This window comes from Ascidia mentula, chromosome 2 (assembly GCF_947561715.1).
Source record: "Ascidia mentula chromosome 2, kaAscMent1.1, whole genome shotgun sequence".
Lineage (NCBI taxonomy): Eukaryota > Metazoa > Chordata > Ascidiacea > Phlebobranchia > Ascidiidae > Ascidia > Ascidia mentula.
This window is the reverse complement of record NC_138567.1, coordinates 8761307-8787468: the sequence shown is the minus strand read 5'-3', so window position 1 is coordinate 8787468 and position 26162 is coordinate 8761307. Positions and strand designations below refer to the sequence as shown.

At 41.7% G+C, this 26162-nt stretch overlaps 1 protein-coding gene across 2 annotated transcripts; it reads left to right on the top strand.

Moving 5' to 3' along the window:
- Positions 1-5237: 5237 nt before the first annotated feature.
- Positions 5238-24685, top strand: LOC145888511 (ras-associating and dilute domain-containing protein-like). 2 transcript variants are annotated; one of them, XM_082979271.1, is made up of 19 exons: positions 5238-5558; positions 5684-5801; positions 7080-7269; positions 16320-16485; positions 17209-17396; positions 17634-18263; positions 18536-18702; positions 18997-19076; positions 19152-20178; positions 20335-20372; positions 20448-20597; positions 21044-21167; positions 21233-21443; positions 21736-21908; positions 22107-22257; positions 22397-22996; positions 23107-23300; positions 23466-23584; positions 23892-24685. In XM_082979271.1, the coding sequence occupies exons 1-19, from the start codon at positions 5329-5331 to the stop codon at positions 23989-23991; spliced, it is 4656 nt and encodes a 1551-aa protein (XP_082835397.1). In that variant the 5' UTR covers positions 5238-5328; the 3' UTR covers positions 23992-24685. The 2 variants fall into 2 exon arrangements, with proteins under 2 accessions (XP_082835397.1, XP_082835398.1); XM_082979272.1 differs by lacking the exons at positions 5238-5558; positions 5684-5801; positions 7080-7269 and adding an exon at positions 14393-14593.
- Positions 24686-26162: the final 1477 nt, after the last annotated feature.

Sequence of the window (26162 nt, the reverse complement as noted above, 5' to 3'; positions counted from 1 at the left end):
AAAACATTTAATGTGTTCATATATTAAAATTATTGTAAGTTGTATGGTGTATGATAATAAATTATAAATCAAAATGTATGACTAACTCCTGTCTAGTAAAACCACTCACCACACAAAAAGTAAACAGGATACTTTGTTTATGTACAATTGCAAAGGAAATACTCATTTCATGATAGCATCAGAATATATTTCAACAACATGAAACCCATAGCTTCTTTGAAAAAGACATTTTTGAATCTAAGTTTCAGGCACATTTTGTATTGCTTATTTTTTATTTAGTTTTGTTTCTCCACACTGTGAATTTTGTAAACAACAACCTAAAAGAATTCATAAATATGTTTATGTATGGCAAATACACACAAGATTACATCTACACAACATACTGACTCACATAGAAAAAACTGTAGGTGATTATGAAACATATCATATTACAAAAATTTGTATGTGTATTCTTCAAGTTTTTCAAAATATTTTTGTCTGTGACAGGCTACTTAACTTCACCAGTTTCACAAACATTATTTCAGAGCAAGCAGCCCCAAAGCATTTCGACCTTTGGTCATCTGATGATCTATATTGTTTGCATAATTGCTTGTAGTTAGGAATTGAATCTTGCATGAAAATCACAATAGCTAAAAAAACGCATTTTTACACCATAGGATACCTTATAACCATATTTCTGCCTGTAAAATGACGTCATGATTACGTCACTAGATTTATTACGTCAACACAGGTACGTTGATACATACTTAAACCAAATATTACGTAAGGTGGTATACTTACACTTTAAAACTTCCATTCACACATGATGTCCGAAAAACTAATCAACAAAACATCACCGTACCTCGGAAAGAAGGGTAGGAAATATTTAATATTTTCAATTATTGGAATCAATATAGAACTAACTTTAACATACTAAAAATTCAGCTCGAAATTCTACCCACGTTTTAAGTAATTCCAATTTATATGCGAGTTTCCTATCTCTTCGTATGCAAAAAGTCGCATTTGATCTCCTGGAAGTCATGCGTGACAGAGACAATGGTTGCACTACCATAAGAGTATACTATGCTCTAACCAACTGAGCTAACCGGCCAGACGACTGCTCGTCGCAGAAAACGGGCTATAACGAGGCCGCTTTAGCGGATTTCGGCACGATGGAAAGGCAATGTAATGTTTATTTCTTCCATACAATATTACCGACATTCTGTTTGTTACATAGCGCCGTGGTTTACCACAATAATTTTAGTTGTCCGTGCACAGCATAACACACGAAGAAAGGTTTTTCTGTAACGTTTTGGTTTCGTTGTCTTGTCGTGGATTTGTTCAAACACTTTCGGCGCTAGTTGACTGTATTTACGGAAAGTCAAACAGGGAGCTCGATAAAACTGATTTGTATCAGGTTAAATCAATTTTGAACAAAAAATAATGGCACTTATGTATTGAGATCGTGTGTGCGTGTGTGTGGTTGTTCGACGTTAAAAAAAATCCTCGTGTCATGTTCTCAACAGTGTACCCAATTTCCTAACAACAATTGCAATAGTGCCTTAACTGAAGAAAATTTAAACGAAGACGTGTGCCTTTCTGGCGGACGCATTATAACATAAAGACTTTAACAGTTTTTGGATGTTTAGAGCTTTAAACCGCAATTTTGTATTCGACTTGTTTAAATGCTACTGATGGTGGCATTCCCACAAACAACTGTGTTTATTGAATTTTAATCTTTCATAACCAAATAAAATATATCACTTCATACTGCGTCCATCGGATGCGCACCGCTGCTGACCACCACGCTTCTCAATAATTCGGATTAGTCGCATTTTAAAGACGATTGTCGAATATGAGAAAGCGCAAACAATAACGGAACGGCATAAATCTCTCGCGCCTCGCTTATGCGCTAGCGCCTGTTTGCCATCTCGTTTCAGATCGCAGAAATTACAAAGGCCTTTCAAAGTTGCTCTTGTTTGCACAGAATCGTGTATTTTGTCGTTGCCAAACATTTTTCAGGCCCATCGAGTCGTCAGCGTTTTCTTTGCGTCGCTCGGACGTTTGTGTTCCAGGCGCTTTTATCGTCAAGTTATGACAATTTTTCTGCTCCTGAAAGGCAAGAAGTTGTGACAAAAACAACTTTAGGTGTTCCGCTTGTTCAGGGTTCTATCTGTGGGCTCCAGTTGAGAATTAGTGCAAAGGTTGGGACTCCCCTTATAAGCAAGATATGTAGACTAGAATCTATACTGATGCCTTAGGTATTCACTAATACACAATGTGGTTGTGAGGCGAACGTGTAAAATTTGACAAAACAGTGTTTCAGTTCAAAGGGATTCAGTGTAAGTTTGCAGATAGGCTAATGATCACCAATTAAAGTCAATCAGTCTAGTGAAATGCTATCGGGTTACATTTATTTGATGGGTGATCAAATGTTATCAAGTCGCTTTGTGTTGTTTGTTTACAAACGTTACGCCACGACGGCTTACAGCATTTTCCCGTTTGTGGCTGGGTTTTTAGCCCACCGCATTCTGGTTAAATACCGCTGTGGTGTATCCGAACCATGTGCTAATATGTTAATTTGTAGCAATTACAGTTGCAAATAGCTAACCTTCACCGTTCTATTTGTTCGTTGTAAATTAGACAAGTTTAGGATCGAACATTTCAGGATATGTAGGCTAGGGCAAAGTAACCCAACTACGTTTAAGGAAAAGTGTGTGTGTTTGTCAGCAAACAGTTTAATGTGTTTGTGCTCAGAGGTTAACGAGGTATTTAAATTATACTGGAGGTCTTTTCCTGTGGGAATGCAAGACGTTTATTTTCGGAAATCTATTCACACTTAGAGATGATTTTGTGCGCAAGGAGTGATTTGCATTGCCATGTGCATTTGGAGGACATGGCCTAAGTCTTAGGTCACGTTATGCGTGGTTAATTGCACGGTGTCGTTGTCATTAGGAAGCACACTTCCCAGTGCGCATATAACGAAGTGGCGCACAAGTGCACTACGAGTTGTTGCAACGCTAAATGTCTTCACGTCAATAATTTACATCTCAATGGCGCGAAAACGGATCACAACCAAGGCCGAGCGGGCGCATGTGGAATGCTCTCCGCTTTAACGGTTGATAAAATCGACTCGTGTTAAAATTCGCCTCGAGAGCCAGGCGGGCGTTTTTGCCCGAAACCATTAATCACATATTTTTGCTTATTTCTTTCGTCGTGGTCGTCAGCAAACGACGCTGCCAGATAAGCTGTCACAACAAACCGAGGGAGTCTGTAGAAAGACTGGCTGTCACAAAGTACTGGCAACTTAGCAACAGCTGAAAGCAAATGCGTTTTACTAATTACATCGTATTCAGCGTTCAGGCTGGATACTGATCTGCGCAATGTCTTTGAGGATATTTAGCAAACCAGCGTTAACTATAATTTTGCAGTTAAACACATTTCAATGGTAACAAGTACTTCCGACAACACCATGTTTGTGGATATGCCAAAAAAGTGCGCCTAAAATGTGTCGTATTTAGGGTTACAAAAATGTAACGCCATAATTGGAAGGCAGATCAGCAGCAAGAACACGTCTCTTTGAGAAAAAGTATTTCATATATAGAAACATGACATGACCAGTAGCGCCACAGTCAATGAAGAACAGCATGTGTTCTTGTTTAGTGACAAAAAGTAAATCGCTACTATCTTTTACTGATCAAGTGCTACTTTTTGGAATTTCTATGCCCATGTCTTGATTGATTTTGTAAATAAAGGCTTCAGTCTGAACAAAGCTGAAAAAATTAATGATACGCCCCCTCGCAGTGACCTCGCAAAGCGACGTTGTACGTAAAAATACGTCACAATTTTCCAAATTTGGATTGACGTTAGAAAATCAATTATCCTGGTGGAGTTTAAACTCACAAGCTGACTCTGACAACTGACGTCACGATTAAGTCAACCGAAAATCCACGGTCAAAGGAATTTTTTGTTAATTTATTTGAGAATGTTTGCGAATTAACTATAGCTGTATCGATAAACTGCTGCGAAGGGTTAATCCAACATAGATGTATTCATCAGAGGTTGTTGTTTCGGACACAAAATTGTACGTCACGATGAAATCAACCGAAAATTCATCGGTCAATGGGATTTTTTGTTAATTTATTTGAGAATGTTTGCGAACTAACTATAGCTGTTTTGACAAACTGTTGCGAAGGGTTAATCCAACATTGATGCATTCAGAAGACTGTCGTTTTGTAGACAAAATTGTAATCAAGTATATTGTAATTCAATTGAGGGTTTACGTTTCTAAATCTGTCGACGCTTTGTCTTAAACCATTCAGGAAACGGCGTATCATAGGATACATTAAGATTGGACAGTGCAGTGTCGACTTATAATTTTGGCATCTTGCTTACGTATTTTATCGATGATTGGACAGTCGATATGCTCGTAAATGTGGGAAAGCAGTTATTGGAGAAAAGGCAGAGCATTGTGCAACCGCTATTGAGTCGTAGAAATGTGTTGTTAACTCATTTGTTTTTTAAGAAAGTAAAATTGTCATCTCACCTCTATACGTGCGTGTGGATATGCACCAGATAGTCGTGATTGAGAAGTAGACATAGCCCTGGCATACGTCACAATTTAGCTTCCGCTTGGCATGGTTAGTTAGCGACGCCCGCAGCCTGACTTCATTCCGAATATAATGCATCATATAATGTGTTAAAATTATAATGCTGTCAAGGTCCGAAATTTAATTTTACTCAAGGCACGTGGTAAGGTTTGAACGAGATGTGTCGTGCTGCAGCAATAGATCAAGTTTTTAGATTAAAAATACACTATACTTGGAAAGTGAGACTGCAGGAAAGGGTCACAAATGTTTATGTGTAATTTTAGTGACAATGTGAGTTTAAAGTTCCAACGATTGTCCCTTCTAAATCAATTGACCCTTCTTTCAAAAGCAGTAGAGCCAATAATATTTTATTCATTAGCTGCAGTCATAGGGCCACTGTTTCGACCTAATAGGTCTGTGGAAGTCTTGCTTACCTATTCAGCTGACAAGATCTTTGGAAGTCACACCATAGCTGCACTGGTCTTTCTTTGTTTGAGTGAATAAATAGGCAATCAAATATGACCAGTGACGTGCATAGCCCTCGTGGCGTTAACTGAAATGACTAACTGAAAGTCACTGCGTTTCACAAATACGGAATTCTTAGACCATTCTGAAATTTTTGTGACCCTAATGATAAATATAACTTTCTTTGTTCCCCAGTGTGGTTAATTATGTCATATAGGAGCTTATATGTTGCTGGGCAACTGAAATCATGATTTATCGAAATATTACCCGACTCTAAGCCGCAAAATATATAACGATGGAGTACGCCAGTCGAAAGAAGTCAACTGCTATGGGCGGGAACCGTAAGAAGAGTAGGCAATACTCCACCGCCACGGATATAAGCCAAGTCAGTTATGGCGAACGCAAGTCGGAAGACTTGGTATTGGCACCCGAACATCTCATCCACGCTTCTGACCCAAATGTGGTCCTAACCAACCCGGTTATATTACGTCATCTGCAAAAGATCCACGAGCGTGCGACCAGAAGGTTGGATGCATCCAGTGATATTTTATGGTCAAACTTATATACTCGCCGTTCGCTTTGATCTGTTTTGTGACGTTAGTTTTTGTAGAGATTTTACTTTATTTATGAAACCTTTTGGTTGTATGTAGAGCTAACCATCAGATGATTGAAGACGACATCGAAGAGAGGAGACGCCAACTTCGTGCCAAAGTCGAGGCATTCAACCGCAGAGGTCAAGTTGGGGCGTTTAAAGTAAAACTCCTCGAGGTATATAATATATCCCGTATGTTATACATGTATTTCTTGTTTGTAATTAAGTGGTTAATACAAAATCAGATCAGCAGCCTTTATTTTATACGTTTTCACAAAGTACACACGATTAATGGTTGGGTTTCAGTCGGCGTAAATTGCTTCAATAATGAGAAAGCAAACGTGATTTTGACGACATATTCTCTTTACAACCATACCAGCTCATTGTTCTGTTGTGAAAAGCCTCAGATTAAATAAGCCGATGTTTGCGTTCGAACAATATGCTAATGTTTTCATCCAACCCTATATGTTTACTCTATGAACCCCGTTGGCGCCTTGCGGCAAACTTCATGCAACGAATGAATGCTTTATATTTAGTTCCTTGCTAAATTTAAGGTGCGAAATTATATAAACGGTGTTAGATATAACCTTTAAATATTAGTGTACTGCTGAGTGCGTATTACAATCTCTCAATACACGTCAAGTATAAACCCTCATTTTTAGTTTTAAAGCACTTTTTGTTTACTTTATCTCACACTGGACATCATGTGAGTTGGTTCCTTAATGATCAAAGTTAGTTGTTAAAATATCATGCGAATTAACAACAATTCCATCATAAAAACACTTTTCGGGCCAATATGATTGCAAACATCGTTTTTGGCGCCATTATATTTGCCTGGCAGTCAAAACAACGTCTGTTAATTCAGACGGGTTGGTTGATTACCTCACGATTTGGAAACGTGCATAACTTCCGACTGATGATTTAATGTTCCCAGATTACTTAAGGTTTTGTTTTTATCTCGTTATAATTTTGTTGGAAGGGGAAAAGGCGAATCGATTCCAAGTTAATTTTGCACTCGTTTGCCCTCGAAAAAAAACGTGTTTGAATTCCATAATTGCTTTTCCCATCTGTGTGAACATATCAAGTGAGCGGGTAGAAGTTATGTGTGGATTACCAAGGGCCATAATTATCAATCAGAATCAATTTTAACATAATAGTAAGAAAGACTCCTAGCCCTTCTGTTTGTTTATATTGAAAATCAGTGGTTAAAATATTACGTTGCTGTTGCTGTCAGGCATATTATAGTTTAATAGTCTGTTTTTTTGGCTCATTAAAACGTAACTCGCATTCACTGACGTTTCTCCTGCTATCCAAGCCTATAGGCTTCCTCAGGGTTAAAATATTATTTGACATGTTTTATGTACGTTGGCCGTTGTCAATGTAGGTATACATCTACTTACACATTTCTTGCCCATCAGCCCATAACTCTCTCAATTTGAATGTTTGCATCTAAGGGTTCAGACGAGCTTGTTTACTCCGGTCCGCTTCGATTTTTCTATCGTTCCCCAATCACCCAGCAGGAAAGTTTACGCTTGATGACGCTGTCGGACCGCGACTGCGTGCGCGACATCATGCCCACTTTGCGACGAAAGTTCGGAGTTCAAGATCACGTTCGCTGCGATTTGCGGGAGATCATTAATGGAGGTTTGTGTTATTTGTGAACTTATTGTCGAATTCGCCGGTCGTGATCACGTTGGTAAAGCATGTTTTGAGAGGTCAGTTTTCAGGAAGCTAAGGCAGAATTTCACGGAAAATTAAAAAAACATATTGAAACTCAAACACCAACCTTGCATGCGAAAATTTTGTAAAAATGTATGCAAAATAAAAACACAGTTATGTACCCGCAATGCTGCAACATATTGTAAGCGCATGATTTATGCGACCATTAACGCATTTTGCATAATTTTGCGCACACAACCCAACATGGAAGCGGATCATTAACCGAGTCTCTTACCGATGCCCTTCTTGGTCGTTCCAATTACCGCGTTATGCTGACGTAACAGGAATTCAATAATTATTGTCAATCTGGTTGGGACTTACGACAACGCCCCTACCTTAATAGGCCAGCACCTATTTAAGATATTGGTTAGCGTACCTTGCACAGTGAGGTACCTGAATTTAATCAAAATTCTTGATGTTGATGACTTTTGGGTGGTCTTCATTAGGCCCCGTAAGGCGCAGTACTTCCGTGCTCATTCCATTTCCAAATGTATACGAAGGAAAAATTACGCAAATCAATGAAATTCCAATTTTCCCAACAAGATGCAAATTGGAGTTTTTGTTCAAAATTGAAAAGTTGTGTGATTGCGTTTATCAAGAAGCAAGCATGGGTTTCATGTGGGCAAAAATTATGTACTTAATCTAATTTTAGAACACCAGACGTAATTGTACCATGCCGCCTGGATGGCACTATTTGCCAGATATGTCAACAATTTTACGCTACCGCGATGGTCAATGCTTCGTAGTGGTGCATGGGTTAGGGTTAACGTTGAGTTAACGCTCGGAACATGGTCATCGATTTCAGTATTTTTGAGAGTTGTGCTACTAACGCCAATCGTGCCTTCCCACAGATTGGGGGGACAGTCCAATTGTTTTGTGACAATGCCTATGGATCGCTTCGGGCTGGCACAACCGCTAATTATCGTTCCATGGTGACGAAGACGAACGCGCAAAACAACACCAGTGTTTTGTTGTGATTTTTACAATTCAGTACGACGCGGTCGCATCTGGTCCTAATTTTGATAATACGTTATCACTATCAGGAAACTTGGTGCTCGAACTTTTTGCTTTGTTTTGAGCAAGTGTTGTCGGACAGGCGTCTAATGGGCAAGGTTTTTCAAGCAAGAAAATGTGTTTCATTTTAAAATGGAGTAAAAAAAACAAACGAGAGTTTAAACACATTTCATCCTACATAATTGTTTCAGTTTGAGTTTAATTGCTGCTGGCAACATTTGTGTCTTAGTGTATATAACGCTCTGTTAAGAAGGTGGTTCACGGCGTGTCTAGCTGAGTAGAAACAATTTGTTTTTGGTGAGTTTGCGGTGAAAAACACAAAAGCACCGCTAGTACTTAAGGGTCCCATTAGGAGAATACAAGCACTTTATACGCTTTTGTCCAACAGCAAAGCAAACTGTGTGTCGTACGTACATGCTGTACGTTGTTTCCCATGTCCGAAGTTTGCCCGTTCCCGAACAACAAACACGAAGTTAAACATCAAATGTGAATCGATATTATATGCGATTAAAGGCCAGACAACGCTACTTTATTCAGACGAGCGACTTTTAAAGCATCGTCGTCGTTGAAGTGGCGGAAAAGCGGTGAGATGACTTGATTGCGTTTAAGGGCAGTAGCCTTACAACAGGTTGTCGACATATGCCCTGCTCTCGGCGCCTGGGTTGTAATCCGCTCACAGACCCTTCAGTGCTCGCCCGAGCGTACTTCGTCGAATTAATGGCCAGCTATCGGACTGCGCGTTACGCGTGTAAACAATACATATCCGATTGAATGTGTGCGCGGATTAGGTTTCTGATGACGATTGTCCTATGAAGGAGAAGGTTTATACCGATATGGCTTCTGTAGCCGATTATAGTGCGTTCGTTGTATTGATAACTGACTTCGAGATTCTTCGAGGACCGGTAAGTCAGGTTTATGCAGTTGCAGCTATTTTTTGGATAGGCCACTTAGTTGATTGTTATACGCAGTATTTATATCACGGGTCGGGAGAAGACAGTGGGTTTACAATGGCAGTCGTATATACGGAATATAGCATGCAGAAAGTTGATCCTGAAGGAACTACGTTTCGTGTGAATGGGAAATAATATATTCAGCGTGTGAATGTAGAAATGGGAATTGATGGCGACGGTCCCTGCTTCTTAATTGATAGGCAACTACGTAGTCTTGTAAAGCAAAAAAGCGCAAAAAGGTATTTGGACTGGGTGTTTTCACTGGTCATTTTCGTAATCGCCCAGGAAGGTGTCGTGAAAGTCGCAATCACATCTCAATCCGCTCGAGGCGAATTAGGAAAACCCGACAGTCGCGTCAGAATTGAATCTGATAATTGTCGGCTGTTAAACTTAATGTCAGATGTTCGAGATAGACGAGATGCGATCCCCAGATCTCTAGATTGTAAGATTATTGTTCCACCTTCGTGGTTTTGATGGACGAGTCGTTGCTGCTGCTTCCAGTAGCATGTTAGTAAGTTAGCTTATGGATAAGCCATGACGCTAACCGCTGTCTATGTAGAGCACATGTCAGAGTTACAAGTGTGTGGTTTTATATGGTCAAATAAGTGCTTGACTGTTTACTGCAGCAAAATTGTTTAAAACAAAATCAGGGGTATGACAAAATCTTTGGACATTGGTTGAGTATGGATGTTACTTAGGTCCAAGAAAATCAATTCCAATTTACACAGGTAAAACTAAATTAGATCCGAATTGCAAAAACTTGCTGTGCAGATAAAACACCACAATCTCCTAGAATGCCAACCAACCAGCTGGGTTTAATCACAAAATATCAGAGCACGACCAGCCGTTTAGATCATACGGTGGAGACACAATATTGTCTCAGTTTGTTTTTACAGCGTGGCGCACAGGCAGGTTTATCAACCTGAGGTGGTTAGGTGATGTTCAATAGCGCTTCTGTGTTGATACAGACCCACGAGCACCTATGGGCGATATAGTTTCCCCCCTCCCATTTGTTTTTGTGTTTTTGTTTCCGTTGTATACGTTTTGCTGCTTCCTTTATCGTTCTGGAAAGGACTCGGTCAGTCAGTTATTAGTCTTGCTAGCGACGATCGGTTTATGGTAACGGATGGGACTGATAGAAGCCCATAACTCATCTCAGCTGTTCGTTCAACTACTTTACGACGTCATGCTTTATGGAGATGCATATAGATACAGCGATGTATTGTTGTACAGCCACGTCAATTCAGGTGCCATTTCCGTTGCATTTTCCACTAGTGTAGCGGAACTGCCGCGTAATAAAGAATTGATAACTGATTGAAAAGGTTCGATAGCAGTATAAAAACTGCCTTAATTGACGTTTTATGTTCCGTTTTAATATTTAGATTGCAAGGCGTCTGAAATAGAGGACTTAGCAGTTTGTGTGTGCAAGGATTTTTGTTGTGTTGTATTTTTCGAAGAGAGTCTGAATGTTGGCTTGTTCGTTTACCAAGAAATTATCGGTTCGTGTGCAAATCATGCGGTATTGAAATATTTACGTAACCACGATGCGCATGTTGAAAATGGCCTGTGTCAGTTGAGATAGACCACTGACCCCACACTTGCTTTACAACTTCACGCAGTACACAGCATCACAGTGTCGCTGATCAATAAAAATTATGTCTTTAACAACGTAATTTTAATGACTGTGTTACTATGTAGGCTATGTAATTACCCGAAAGTACAATTATCTCAACGAACAACCTTTGTGCTAACGTGTAACGGTTACCGCTCTAGGTTATACGGCTTACGCCACTCGAAAGGGCTTTTTGGCTTTCCCAATTTGAAAGTTCAAGATGACGATCGCACCTGAGGCCCCTTGTTACGTCACTTACGTTTGCGGTTGTTTTCATTCAAAACCGCGGAGGCCAAAAATCTTCCAGATTTTCCGCGAAGAAGTACTGTTATAGTTTTGAAAGATGCTTTCCATGTTAGGCTAGAGAACGGTTGCGTCACGCGTTGGTTGAGGTCAACTGATAACTCTATGTCACGGGAAGGTGAAAATATGTTTATTCAGCGGTCGTCATTGGCGAATCGGAGGCCGTGCCATTTCGAAACACGTGCGTGGCTGTGATGCAGACTTCCGTAAGTTTAGATAAAAAAGGAGAAATTGCAGAAAATTACAGTTAGCACTTTCACTTAAACCGGAAAGCAAATAAATCGTCGCCAGAAGCAGCTGCGAAATACGCGATTTGCAGAATATCATTGTCTGAAGGAAATTGTTCCTCCGTTATTTCAGCAAAATTTCGTTTTTGTATGTAACCTAACCTGAAGTTTGGGCTTAAAGCAGTTTTTCAGGTGAACTGTATTGCACATTTAAATGTTTAAAGCATCGCTTCTACGACGTCCCTATAAATTACAGTGGACAGATAATGTATTTTACTAATGATTTCAATTTCCTGGTAAAGGCCATCATGTACCCTTTGTACTGACACAGCAAACTCATGACCTCACTCGTGGTCGCATGTCCACGCTATGACAACTAACGACCCATTATTGTGTAAACCTGTAAAGACCCGTTGGTTAAAGGACGAAATACACATTCTCTGAAGCAGTTCGCTGTTACCTAGAACGTACCAAGATGCACTTTAGGTGTTGCGCAATTAAAACACTGTGGCCGTACAATAACGTCATTGTCTCGCCGGTAATTATACTTCAGTCAAATTTGTTGGATTCCTCACAGTCTGGGTGCACTTACTGGTGGCTTCAAGTCATGCAAATTACTGGATTCTGTCAAGAGTTGAAGCGATTATGCTATTTTATTGCTGTGTGCTGTAGAGGAAAGGGGGTGTAGATTGTTTGCTCGGGGTCAAAGCGCAGAAGGAAATGGCCGACCAGACTTCCCATAACTCGGGATTCTTTCGCTTTTGACAATAGCGGATGAACAGGGACATTATAGCAGATGACGTAGAAAGTAAATATTGTGTGTGAGTTGATATGCAAACAATTCTGGCAGAGTATTCTGCAAGCTATTGGAAGCACAACAACAAAGTACGACTTTAAAGGTCTTTCCCACACTTGTTAGTATGGGTTTTGTTTCGACTTTTAATGCACCTCAAACGGTAAATTACAGGCTTATGTGCCAGCGCCACACACAAAACAGTTGGTCAGGGTCAGTTGGTCCCTATGACAAGTGGCTATTTACCGATAATCGGTGTTAAAGACGTCGCTCGGTTACTATACTGTCTCTGCTAATGTGCAGTGTGCATACTAAACGCAAAATACCGGAGGAGTTTATTTTGTTTATATCGGCGGTTCAATCGTTTGTAGCATTTTCGTTCGGCTTTGGTTTGGCCTCAGCCGAATTATCGAATTCTGTGCGATGGAAAAAACTAAAAATAGAAATATGTGCGAATTTTATCAGTCAGTGTGAACAGGGCAACCAGCCGTTATTTTTGGTTATACATTTGAGTTGAAATACTACTCCAAACTATAGCTTTAACATTCGCACAGATTTCCATGTTGCGTAGGCATATGTGGATCAAGTTTGGCGAAAACTTAAAGTAGTGTCTTCCGCTGTGCGATAGGTTTGCTACCAAGAATGTGGGCAAGTGCTTTAAATTTTTCCTGTTTACTGTAACTCTTTAAGTGTTCACATGAAGCCTATCACATACGAGTGGAGATCGACTGACGCTCCGATTTTAAACAAAATTGCGTTGACCGACGAGGTTAGAAACGAAATTTGTCTGTTCGCCGCCTCACGGACAGCTTGTGGACGCTGAATATTTGATTATATTTCGGTTGTGGTTTCGAATTTTCGCGCTGCGCTGCGTAACTCAATTCATGTCGATTGTAAGTGCGTTAACACCTATAGGTACGCGTCAGACTCGACATCGGTAATCTTTAATTCGTTTGTATCCGCAGGCCTAGGGAGGTTGCAGTTCCTGTTTGTTGTTACCTATTGTAGCCGCATGGATGTTCGTATTTTGTGTAGAGCCGAGTCTGTTTAAATGTTGGGATTATGCGGGAAATAGTCTGTGTTGCAAACAGTGGCCAGTATTAAGTCTCGTACACAATTCTCCCAAACCCGCAAGAGCAGTTTTCCGCTTCCCACTAGCCATGAGATTTTGTTTGCGTTTCAATGATTTCCGCTTCTCTCTATGTCGTATTGCAATTGTTCGTGGCCGGGAATGCGGAACGACTTGTTTTTGGCGTGGACCGACGTCAGATTGCCTGAAAAGAACGAACGCTATTGCCCAGTTGCAACCAGAAATGTCCTGTACTTTTCCAGTTACAAGCGCAGAAGCAAGAGGTTACACTGAATTTTGTCGCCAGGTCAGTTATGGCGGTAATAAATAGATTTACGATTCACAAATAATAAAAGCGTTATATTGTTGCTTTGTTGTACGAAACACGGACAGTTTGTACTTTAAATACCGCGATACGTACTTCAAACGAAAGTATTCGGCCTACAGCCAGCACAACGCCCAAGCCATCAGTCATTTGCTTGTAAATGGAGTTTCACAAAAACGAAAGCGATCAGTCAAAGGTGTATTTGCGATGCCTTGTTATCAAGGAAGGCGCCATATATGTGTAGCGCTCAAATGAAGCAAGACATGGTGAGGAATTTCCTATTAGGCCATTCTGCAGGTAGTTTGCAATGCTCTCTTAGTCTTATTAGGTACCACCGGTACGTTTAGGTGATGTGCATGATTCATCAGGGCGCACACGATGCGATTACGTATTAATTACGTAGTCGGTGAGCAGTGCTGTGTTAAATGCCTGCAATCGAGCGAATCTGTCGGGCCAAAAATGACGCCGTAGCATTGTTGTCCCGAGGCGATTTGAGGGAAGCAGGGTCTCAGTTTGTTTTTTAACGGTTTTCTGTTTGAAGTATATTTTCACTGGAATTAAGGAAAGGGTACGACACTATCTGTTGAGTGAGTCATCCAATAAAGAAAATGTGATTGAAATCTTTACCTTTTTGCGAAAATATGGCGCTAAATTACTTATCCAAGCAAAAACCAGTGCATTTTGACCAAGGTTCATGAATCAGCACAGTTGCAGCCGAAAACTAAATGAAAATTCCTCTTGTTTCCAGTATAAAAGCAAGTTTTATAGGGGGTGTAAATCTGTAGTGTAAATTGAATCCAGTTCACCACCCGTAATGATTTAAATACTGGCGAGGATGCGTAAAACTACCAGCATGGAAAGTACGTACAAGTCGTTTGAGTCGGTCGACTGCGACATCACGGGACCGGAAGTTCCCTCCCCTTGCCCGTCCAGCGGTAGTGGTTGGAGTTACAGAGGTAAGTGCGATCAGGATCGGCCTCAGACGTCTCTGTACATGTATATTCTTTGTATATGTATACTCAACCTATGTAACGAGGTGGACGTTCTTTTGATTTGCCGCTATAGGCGTTTCTTTAGTTATCATTAAACTGTGCAAAAGATTGTGCGTTACTGGCGAAACGTTGAATTGTATCGATTCTATCAACTAAAACATATAACATTGGTTAGGTCCATTTGCTATCTGGTGAACGCGTGCGTGAGTACTCTATTCACAAAAAAAACTTTAATTGAAAACAAATACAAATGTAACAGGGAATTTGAAAGTACTGGCACATCAAATGTAAACCCGCTTTCAGATAGATAAAGAGAATTTTGGAAACTTTCGGTTATTTCCATGCCTGAACGTTGTGTGATCCACCCATAGCTTAACCGTATCCACACCGACGCCCCGACATGCCTTTTCCCACGCAAGACACATTTACTCATATCTTGTGGCCCGGGGGGACGTCGGAGCGGCAATTAGCGCCCGTCGTGCCACTGTTACACAATCCTCGAAGGTGCAAGTGATCCACAATACAGCACACGCCTTTAAACGGATTTTCGGCAAGGGAAAGAAAACTGCAAATACTTTCAGTGAACGAAACGCAAACATCAGCTTTATGCGCAGTTGGGGTCTTGATCCTGACTTTAAGTCTAGCAGTGGAATTCCTTTGCGGTTCTTCCGATTCTGTTTCTGGATAAAGTGTAAACGCTGCGTGTTAGCCTGGGATAATTGGTAGCCTTCGCTGAGATAGCTCGGAGGTTGTGCTTCGACTTGCTGACCCGTAATTAAGTTCAGGCCTCATCCGGCCAGGTGGAATTCCAGATTAGTCTGAATCAGTTTAGTTTAGCATCAGCAAGCAGAGGATCCCACATGCTTCCTAAAGGTTCGTGGGTGAATTACTTTGTACTTACAGCTGTTTTTTGTCTAACTATGGTTTCTTTGAAGAATATTACTCACAAATTAGTGCTGCGTAAAAATATTGGAGAGTATTATAGCTCTTCGACTTCTTAGTATTTTAATCGAGCAAGCGAAACAAACGCAGACGAATGAAGGTATTATTACAAAATAGTCTTTAAACGTGTAAATAAAGTTATATATTCTAAATTCATATGTGGGCACCCACAAAATGCTTGGTTCTGTCAGCGTACATGAATCAATTGATCTATTCAATGCGTTTGGCCCCTCTCAGTCAAACACGCGCTCAATGTCTTCATGTGTATACCAGGTGCCTAAAATGGGCCCGATGCTGTGCCCCAACAAGCCCGAACACGATATAAATAGCCGGGCCAGCCGATTAATTGTTTTCCGTCACGACCCGCTTGCTTCGTTAAAATGTCTGCTTTCTTTGCTCCAATCGATTACGATGCGAACGTTTGTGGATTGACACGCGCACGGCGAAGCCGATTTAGTGAAATTGAGAGCTATTCAGGAACCAGGCTAAAAATGCAGTAGCAGGAATATGCCAAACCGTAAAGGTTATTACGCTGTGTTAAGGTGTTGCTCCTTAACTATAGGTAACAGAGGGTAGAGGCATCGCATGGTTGTTTTTAACTCAGACTGCTGAAAAGTGGTTAGATCGTTTATGAAACGGCCGGCAAACGGCTTTCAGTGCTTGATCAGCTTGTGTGTGTTGCTTACGTGAAGGCTGCTTTCTGGATATGAAACAACGCATGGCCATATTTTACCAGCGTTTTTTACAGACGAAATACTGCTGGATCCGGACGATCGTCCTCTAGAACTGGCAGTGAACTCCAAGTCACCTTTGACCTTTCACCTCGTGGCTGGAGCTGACCGAAACGCTGAGCTCCTGAGGATCTTGGGACACGAAGGGTTTTCGCCTGAACAAAGGAGGCGCCTCATGGAGAAGTATGCAGGGGTTTCCGTTACAAAACGTGTGGTTTTTTAATTGCGGAACACCAGTGCCGTTTGCATATAATCACCGGCTACGTGTATATCGAATTGGTTACGCTATGTGGGATACGTCAGACGTTGCTTTGATATTAACAACCATCGTAATCGAGTCACAGGTTGAAGAATCAAGAGCAAGAAAAATTGTAGCTTATTCCAAGGGATATCTTTGTTTCATTGCGGATAATGCTTTCTTATGACACGAATTTAAAGTTTTTTGGGAATAACACATTTTCCAAATGTGAACTCACAAGCTTATTCCCCCCAAAAAAAATTACAATCGTGCGGTAATTTAAAACGACGCGTGATCGTTTCAGACAAGGCACGCCTGGCATTTAATGAAGCTGAAAGGAAAAATTGTGATTTTAATGAGCTGGGCCACAAACCAATAATAATAACATGCTCGTGTTTCGCTGATGGCAAAACAACATGACTTCAACAATGTTCCACGAATTCTTTGTATTGTTACATCAGTTCGCATGTGGATGAAAGGTCATTGTGCAAACACTTCCAAGGGATCTAACAAATTTGTTCAACTTGTTTGACCAACTTTACCAAATACCTTAAAAAATAGGCGTTTTTTCCAAATACATGTACTTATTTCTTAAATCATTTTAGACGCCCATTATAGCAATAATTTTGATATTTTTCTCTCCCGGTTATCAACCAGTTTTGTCGCAGGTTTAATCTAAACCAAGAAAACACGGATGACGACAAGAGCTCATTGGCGTCATCGCCGAGCACTCCCCGCAGGCGCACGAGTTTAAGTGGAAGCAGCAGTGGAAGTTTTAGAAAAAGTGCGGCAACGAACGACGGTCGACGTACAACCGCTTCGCCGCTGTTGGTCGCTGCCATGTCCAAAATCAACGGTAGTTGCATATTATCAGATATCGAATCTCGTACATGGCTCATATCATCAGAGTGTGACAACAGTAGAAACATTATATTTTAGAGATACCAAATAAGGTTTTGTCTTGTAAAAATAGTACTCAAAAGAAAGGATATTATAATCTCATAAAATATTGTAATTATTATGGGTATATTGTTAGATTGGGCATAAAACCGCTCTATCCAGCTCTGTTCTAGAGATTATTCTGATTTTACAGGAAACGGCGAGGTTAAACGGGAAAAGTCCAATCCAAAGGTGCCCAACGGAGCTTCCAAGACGCCCACGCACCGACAACAGCGAAAGGCATCCTCACTTCGAAGATCCCAAACCGACATCAAATCAGCAACTCTACCTCTTAATCGTGAAAAACCAACTGCCAACACGAGGACTGGGCGCCTGCGTAGCGTGAAGCAAAAACAGAAAAATGGTAACATAGCTCAGCGCAGAGAGCCGCGGTCTGCCTCCGCGAGACGACTCTTCTTTAGTCTTCGCAAGAATCGTGCCCGATCCGCATCCAGGGAGCGGGGAGGAGACCAAGGAGCAGCATCTGAGTCGGAAGAATCCGCTTCACCGACCAAGAGCGCTGAATTGTCCTCTGACGTCAATCTTCCTGGGATTTTGAAGATTTTTGGAGACGCCGTAAGCCCTGGTGCGAACTACAAAAGTGTGATGGCAACACGGCAATCCAACGCACAGGAACTGGTTAAAATGGCACTGCAGCGTTACGGCATACCCAGGCAGCAAGCCAAGGAATTTGTATTGTGTGAGGTGGTCGGGAGGGTTCAGGACGAGGATCTCGAGGCGATAAAGGCGAAGGTGAACGGAGGCAAAACAAAACGAAACTCAAGTAAGAAAACGGTTTGTTTGTGTTAAGTTTGAGGATTGTAAAACGATGGTATTTAGGAACACTACTTACGGATTTGCTCATGATTCTGAGAATAAACACACTGGCCCATACTATTTTCAACATTGTCGGTGATGGCATAAGTTCTTGCCGAAACATTTTTCCCATGAAATATGACAATGTTGACAATAGTATGTGCCAGTCTCTTCATTCTCAGGGTGATAGTATTATTTTATGATTCTCGTTCGGTAATTAATTATGGTTTCCTTAATAAGGGAGCATGTCGTTGGATGTCACGTCCATGGCGATTGGAGCGGGCGACAACTTCAAGGAGGACCTCGTTCGTCCTCTTAGCGACCACGACAAACCTCTTCTTCTCCAGTCGTATTGGAAACCGCTGGACGGGCATTGTCGGAGATTCGAAATTAGGAGACGATCCAAGGTAGGAATAGACGTCGAAAAGAACTCGTGAAATGCTGAAGAAAAACTGTTATTGTTGAATATGTAATACTTCAGGACACCAATGTGCTGAATGTAACAGATTTGATTTATGTGAGCTGCAGACAGATGGCCACTGTTTCGACCTATAAAGTCTCTGCAGCTCACAGAAATCATATTATTGGCTCCGCTTTGCTTGTAAAAGATTTGTTTAGAAAGATTCTGGGATTCTCTTGTCGTGCCTCCATAAACACTGTTACAACTTTCACCTATCCTAAAACAATATTGATTTGTTCAGGTTTTTAAGAATGACGAGAAGGACCATGCAACACGCGACATCAACAACCAAGCCAGGCGCTTTATTTTACAAAAATCGAGGTAAAATCTTCAATACCATCGCAATGTTCGCGTCAAGCTTTTCACTCAAATCTAAAAACCCGTCCCTTATTGCAGGAACAGCCACCTCAACGCCGCCCTTTCCAACCAACCACAGACGGACAGCGAGGAATCGGAAGGGGAAGAAACCGAGTCTGGCCAGAACCCGGTCTTTTCTCCCGCTCACAGCGTCGGGGAACCGGACGCACCTGCCGAGACGCCCGTGCAGGTGGCAAGTGCACCCCCAACTACTGCCGATACAAGGGTCCCGACCTCCACAAACAGTCCGGAGAAAACGCCCTCTGACGTCAGCTGTGACGCAAGGGCAAGCGTCAGTACGGAATCGTCCAAAGCCGAGGAGGAAACTCCACCTTTGCCGTGTCTTATAACATTGCAGGGCGATGTAGGCAGGCACCACGGCAAAGAGAGCCTTGTGCACTACTTAAAGCAGCCGGAAACATTGATTGGAAGCAAGGCATCTGATGTGAGATTAAACGCATCAGACGTTTTGCCGCACCACTGTGTGATCAAACGACGCCTCGAGATCTTATTCAAAGATGGCGGCGATTTGGGCGCCGATCGTCGGTGGCACGTCACTGTAAACCCGCTGCACAGTAGAGCCGAGGTTACCGCCAATGGGCTCCGAGTGGGCTCCGAGTACGCCCTGCAGCACGGCGACTTAATCACGATCGGCAAGCAATCCATGTTCATGTTCAAAGACCCATCGTCGAATGTGAATCTGAGCAACAAGTTTTCTTTTAGCGAGTTAGCAAAGTCACTGCCGGCGACCCCGGATAAGAAAACAGAAAAGCCTCGAAAAACCAGCGAGTCGAGGTCAACAAACACACCGACGAAATCGACAGTTAGGCCGAAAGTCCCCGAGTTTATACCCACTGACCTCAACTATGCCCTCGAGTGTGAGGACCACGTGCTTCGCGCCATTTTTGATTCGTTCAGGGAGGTGGATGAACGAAGTACGGAATATCCGTTCGCACCGGCGGCTCTGTTATGTCAGTGCATTTATCACTCATGTCTGAATTTTCGACTGGAACACAAAAACGACCTGCTGTTGAAAATCGCCAGCAACTTACAGACTTTAGTGCTGGTAAGTCTTTTTACAAGCCAAGTCATAAATCATCTCCTATATATTTGATGTCGCAAAGCTGGCGTAAACAGCTTGATAATAATACAGTAATTAAACACATAAGCAAATAATTACATTCAAAGCCATGCAGTTTCCTCATATTTGTTGCTTTTTCAGAATTCCACGCGTAACGTCTCTGTCCAAGAAATACAATCGTAAGTACAACGTCCAGTAAACCAGTAAAATTTCCTATTTATTAGCAACTAAATTTGAACATAATTTTGTCACAGACCTCCAGATCCAAACAGCAACATTAGTTTGACTCTCCCCTCCCTCCGACCTGTGGTTTACTGGATGTCAAACTCACTGGAGATATTCGAGTTTCTGCAGAAAAACCTAATTCCGATGCTTCACGAGCGAATCACCGAGGAGAGAATGAGGTAACGAACCAATCGAAACTATGTTCAAACTGTAGTCAGTGTTCACATGTATGACTGCAATTACACGACTACAGACTAAAAATATTTACCATATAACATCACATACGTATATAAACAACCCACGGTTCATACGTCAATGGTTTGTATAGTTTTTGTTTCAAACGTTTGTTAGTTATATAGCTGCCACACGGCTCTTGCAATAATTTTATTATATCAACGTTTCGGCCACCATGCTGCAGCCTTCATCAGGATGTAAAAATGCGAATAATACAACGTGGACAAAGTTAAGGCGCACAAACTGAGAAAAAAGCGCAAAAAAGATCGAAAAGGAAAAAAGAAGAACGATAAGCAAAGGCGGGGCGAACATAGAGCCGTATTGCAGCAATGAAACATGCCTAAGAGCATCAGTAGTAATTTTTTTATTAGATCTTTTTTTGGTTTTGCAGAGGTGTCGTGGATGTCGCGTTATTGAACGAAATCGAACAATTCGAAGTGAATGAAGAAATTCTCGCGCTTCTTGAAGAAGTTGTGATGTACGCCTTCCAGCAACTCGTCTACTACCTAACCAAGGTACTAAATCTTCCGCCGCAGTTTCTTTTCACCCGATCACGTCTTGAAGTCTTCTTTTTTCGCAGACACTGTACAGTTACCTCCCAGCCGTGCTTGATTGCAATCCTTTCTCCGAACCCACCGGCGACCTTCTTGTCGATCACGTGACCGGGGTGTACGAGAGTGCACGTGAAATGGTGGAAGAATATGACGTTCACCAGCATATTTCCGACCAATTGTTCGCTTATCTCTTCTTCTTTACCAACGTGTCGCTCTTCAATACTCTTATGGAGGACGGTGAGTTGTTCAAATTTGATTTTTTGGTCGCACTGATTTTGTTAAATATTTTTAAAATAACACAGGTTCGAGTCAGTCAAAGTGCCATTTGCTACCACGGATATTAATTTAAATATAAACCTTATCATTTACATCACAACGTGAGAAAACATTAGAGCTCAATCTTGCATTATTCCTAACAAAAAAACGGAATTATTTTACTTAATTTGTCCAGCATAATACTATCGAGACTGGAAAATCTATATCTGTTTCTCGGCAAATTGACCGGAATTTTGTTTCTGAACGTTTGTAGACGCTCACCGCCGTTATTACAAGTGGGAGATGGGAGCTCGTGTTCGGGGCAACCTTGAGTTGATTGAATCCTGGGCTGGGGATGCGGGGTATTTGGAACAGTGTAATGTGTTTCTGGAGAAGGTGTCGGCCCTCATAAACCTACTCGCCACGCCAAGGTCCCAGATAACGAAGGTAGGATTATAAAATTAATGACGTAGAAAAATTTATTTAACAAAATTGTGATTAGATTTTGAAAATTTGTACTAATTTGAATCCTGTGTGCGTTTATTTCCAACATAAACACTAAAAACATAGGTGAAAATTTTAATGTAAAAAAGATACGGAAAATATCTCATCAAGAAATGTTTCCAACTATAATGAACTTTTCAGGGATCATGGACAAGCTTCAGGGAAACGTATTCGTGTCTGGAGCCGGCCCAGCTTCACCATGTTTTGGAAGGATACCAGTTGCCTGGAAACCGAGCAAAACCTCAAGCGTGGAGTCCTCATACACACGAAGCAGAATCCTCATTGGACCAAAGTGAGTGACAGAATTACTTCATATTATTCATATATTTGTGTCACCTTTTTTAACACTTGACATCCCGACAGTAAACATTGTAGCGAACTTATCATTAACACATGCAGTCAGGTCTTAACAAGAAAATGCGCTCTTTCAGACTTGGTTATGGAAAGCTACGACCAACACCCGCCACTGATGCTTCCTGTTACTGGGACTCGCATTGATTTTTCCCAACCTCCGAATTCACCCTGGTTCGAAACACTGAGCAGGAAAGTCAAACTTGCGGGGGATCCCCGCTCCCGAGCCAACGGTCCGCGTCGCAACACAGAGCCAACACTGAAGGGCGCACAGGAGCCACCGTCGAGCCGCGAAAGTCCGAAGAGCGGGGTCACGAATTCTGACGTAGCGAGCACAACGCCAGCCACAAGTATAACCCCTACCTCTGTCCGTTCGAAGTCAACCCACCAATTAGGTGAAACAGCGTCGGCCGATGGGCAAGGTCGCATTGCATCGTCATCGTCTTGTTCGTCGTCGTCATCAGAGCCGGAAGGTTACGTCATCAGGCAGCACAAGAGCCGACATCGTAAGGAGAGTGACGTAGATCGTTTAAGTCCATCGCAAGCGATCAACGAACTTCTCGACTCAAAGTCAAAGCTGGAGGCAGATGAGCGTGGGAAAGCGTGTGACGAGGTTCTTCTTCTTCCGGTTTCCGAGACGACGTCACTTCCGACCCAAGTCTCTACAAACAATATAGAAGGTAAGGGTTGAAAGTAATGATCTTAAACCTGTCGTATAACCAATGGTGAACAACGAAATCCACTCGAAAATATGAGGTGAGTCGCTTACACTATCTATGTTTGCGTACAGCCAGGACCGAGTCTACCGATTCGCCTTCTCAGCCGCAAGGTGGCGCCCAGGGTATGCCCAAAGAAGTGTTCATCGTTGACATTAAGAAAGGACGAAACGGACTCGGCGTTGGATTGGTGGATGGCACAGTGACGTCATTGTGTACACCCGGCGTCTTCGTCAGGTCGTTGGTGCCAGACGCTCCAGGAACCAAGGTATATGTGCAGCATTGACAGTATTTTCGATTCAACATAATTATGTACAAGCGAGTTCTACGTTTATCACCAACAAAATCGCGAATGTCAGATTGTTTGAAATGGATTTCGTTGCGAACACGCACAGCGAACTGGAAATTAACGGGCGCTTGTATTATTTTTCAGCACGGCCACACCAAGCATCACGATGTGATTAAGTGTTGGTTACAGGAGGGTCGCTTGCAGTTGGGCGACCGAATTCTCGCCGCAAACGGAGTGAGCTTGCTCAACATGAGTTACAACGAGTAAGTACCTAGAATCCTAAGTTGTTTTTATTAATTTCGTTCATAAACGAATCGTTTTAATATTGATCGAAGAATGTTAGTAAGGTTCGTATTTAGGTCAGTCGATAATCACAATATTGGTCGCTACGCTTTGCTACGTGCATAACTTTTTTTACAAAAGGTTTGTATTAATTGTTTGGGGAAGTCTTGTTGTTTATTTGCCTTTTAATCAAATGTGTGATCATTTTAGTCGATGATTTTTCTTTAACTTTAACAAAGACATTTCCATGATGTGACAGTTTTATAAACTGTGTTTATTGTCGCTCAGAGCAACAAAAACAGTCCGACAAGCTGGGGACTACGTTCGTTTGTTGGTTGGAAGATGCGGACAGGACGTAGCGATGAAAATCACCTCCTCGAGTTGTTGAACTCTCCACGCAACAGTCAGCGCTTCAGTGCCAAACGTCTATGATGACGACTGAGATTACGAAGATATGGAGTAAAAAGTCCCATATCCGGATTTCTTGTTCAAGGGAAGATATCTTAACAGTGGGTTTTCGAGATAGTCAAGTGGTGAATAACCAAAGATGACACACAAATAAGTGCTTGTTATACGTTCTATTTTCGTCAGTTCCATTTTATAGTGTTGTCAGGGTCATACTCGTGTTTTCCGTTGCGTGCGCATGAACTCATATTTGTTGTATTGAATTCTGTAAATCACGTGTGTCGATCACACAAACGATAAACGTACTGCGCCGTGTTTTCTGTACTGCAAGCTGAAGTGATTTTTACGAACGTTAGCTTTTTCTACCGCCGAGTGCAATTCCAGTTAATATTTCGATGTTATACTTTACACTGTTGCATATGTCTTCCTACCCAAAAAACCTGACCACTTTCTCCCTTTCCAACAACAGAACAGTGTTTGAGGTTTGCACTACTTTGTACACAACCGACATCCCATTGCATATCCCGTAAGCATTGCAATTTGTGCCGACTCAGATTTTTTCTCAGTGGTTTTTGGAGTCGCCAAATAATACGTCATGTACAGAAATGTTTTATCGACTTCGCCGCCACATACAACCCGTGACGTCAATAAATATGACGTTATCAGACGTCAAAAAATATGAATTGACAAAACCAGGAAACATGCATGTAATTTCGTTGCGTAACTGAGATAGAAACCTTGGGTTGAAATTAACAAAGGCAACGACTTTAAAGTTACGAAAATTAACAAACTAAATTATTTTTGAGGAAGTGGTAGGCGCCTGATTTTTTTTCTTATAGTCATAGATTACAAGGGCAGCCGACAAATGAAGTTCTCATATTTTTGTGAAAGAGGTTCGCTGAGCTACAAACTACTCGTGTGTGACATCATATGTGTTATCACATATTTAGGTTTCCAAAAATATTTTGAATTTATCACAATATTCTCGTACATTGAACGACGAATACCTCTCATACCGATATTGAACCATTGCCAACAACTAAGCCGTGCGCTCAACCTCTGGCGAAACAAAAATACTTCTCTTTTATCTTCCTCGTAAGTATCAAGCTCAACAATCAGCTCAGAGAAGTAATTTGGCACGCCTGGTGTAATTCCTCCGCTGACATTGCCCGGGGCGTTAGGCGAAGTTGTCCTGGACTGTGAAAGGATTTGCTACCGCGAAAAAATCTCCGCTTCATGAGGTATTGTCGCTGCGGCCAAATGATTTTCGTTGCAAAGTTGCATTCGAGGAAGTGTAATATTTTGGCTTGTTCGAATATACTGGAGTTATAATACACACAAAAATGTTAACATATCGCAGAGTGTGTGCGCTTTGTTATGACAAACAGCTTGGCAGAGGGAAGCTTATCTCTATGCAGTGGTTCTTGGTAGTTCACGCGGTTACCCACTTCATGGTAAGTACTACACACTTGTTTCGAGTTCAAGGTGAATACGCAAATTACCTGAACCGGTCTGTACAACGTTCGCTAAAACAAACAAGCAGACGTTGGAGTGTTAAACGCGCAAGCTAAAATAGCTGCCTTAAGTCGTGCGTGTTTTAATCGCGCTAATGGAGCAATCAATCAACAAGAAAATCTTGTTGTGACGTATAATATTTCGGGCGTTGCTCTGTCCAATGCTTTCTTCATTCTTCTGCTGGCAACAGGTCGCCGCGTTTTGTTTGTCGCAGTGTTTGTCAGCCTCGGGCGGGGTACAAGGGTTTATTGCCGCCCCGTTGCCAGAAAGCCACGTGTTATGAAAGTAATTTTGCTCGTAAAGCCATTGATTCAACTGGTGCCAGTTTCCCAGTCGTAAAGTCGTCCAAGAGATGTAATACACACATAACTTGGCACATGTGCCTCGGGCTGCAAGGAGATGTAAAACTACTTTCACTTTGTTATGCCGACGTCCTGTTTTCTTCCGCTTCGCGTAAAAAATCTTTTTTTGCAGCCGTGGGTACTGTTAGCAACATGACTAATCAAAGTCAATGCAGATAAAACATCACATGTGTTACAGTTAGGTTATTAGAGGAAAGAAATTTCACAGGTGGAAATGTTGTTACAGCATTTAACACAGCTGCCAGGTTTTTGGTGTGCGATGGGCAATTTTCCAAAT

What these genes read in the sequence shown, in the direction of transcription:
- LOC145888511 (XM_082979271.1), top strand. Translation starts at nt 5,329, where the DNA reads ATGGAGTACGCCAGTCGAAAGAAGTCAACTGCTATGGGCGGGAACCGT. An exon ending in TGCCATGTCCAAAATCAACG is followed by an intron (nt 17,397 to 17,633) that starts GTAGTTGCATAT and finishes CTGATTTTACAG; the next exon opens with GAAACGGCGAGGTTAAACGG. An exon ending in ATCACCGAGGAGAGAATGAG is followed by an intron (nt 20,598 to 21,043) that starts GTAACGAACCAA and finishes TTGGTTTTGCAG; the next exon opens with AGGTGTCGTGGATGTCGCGT.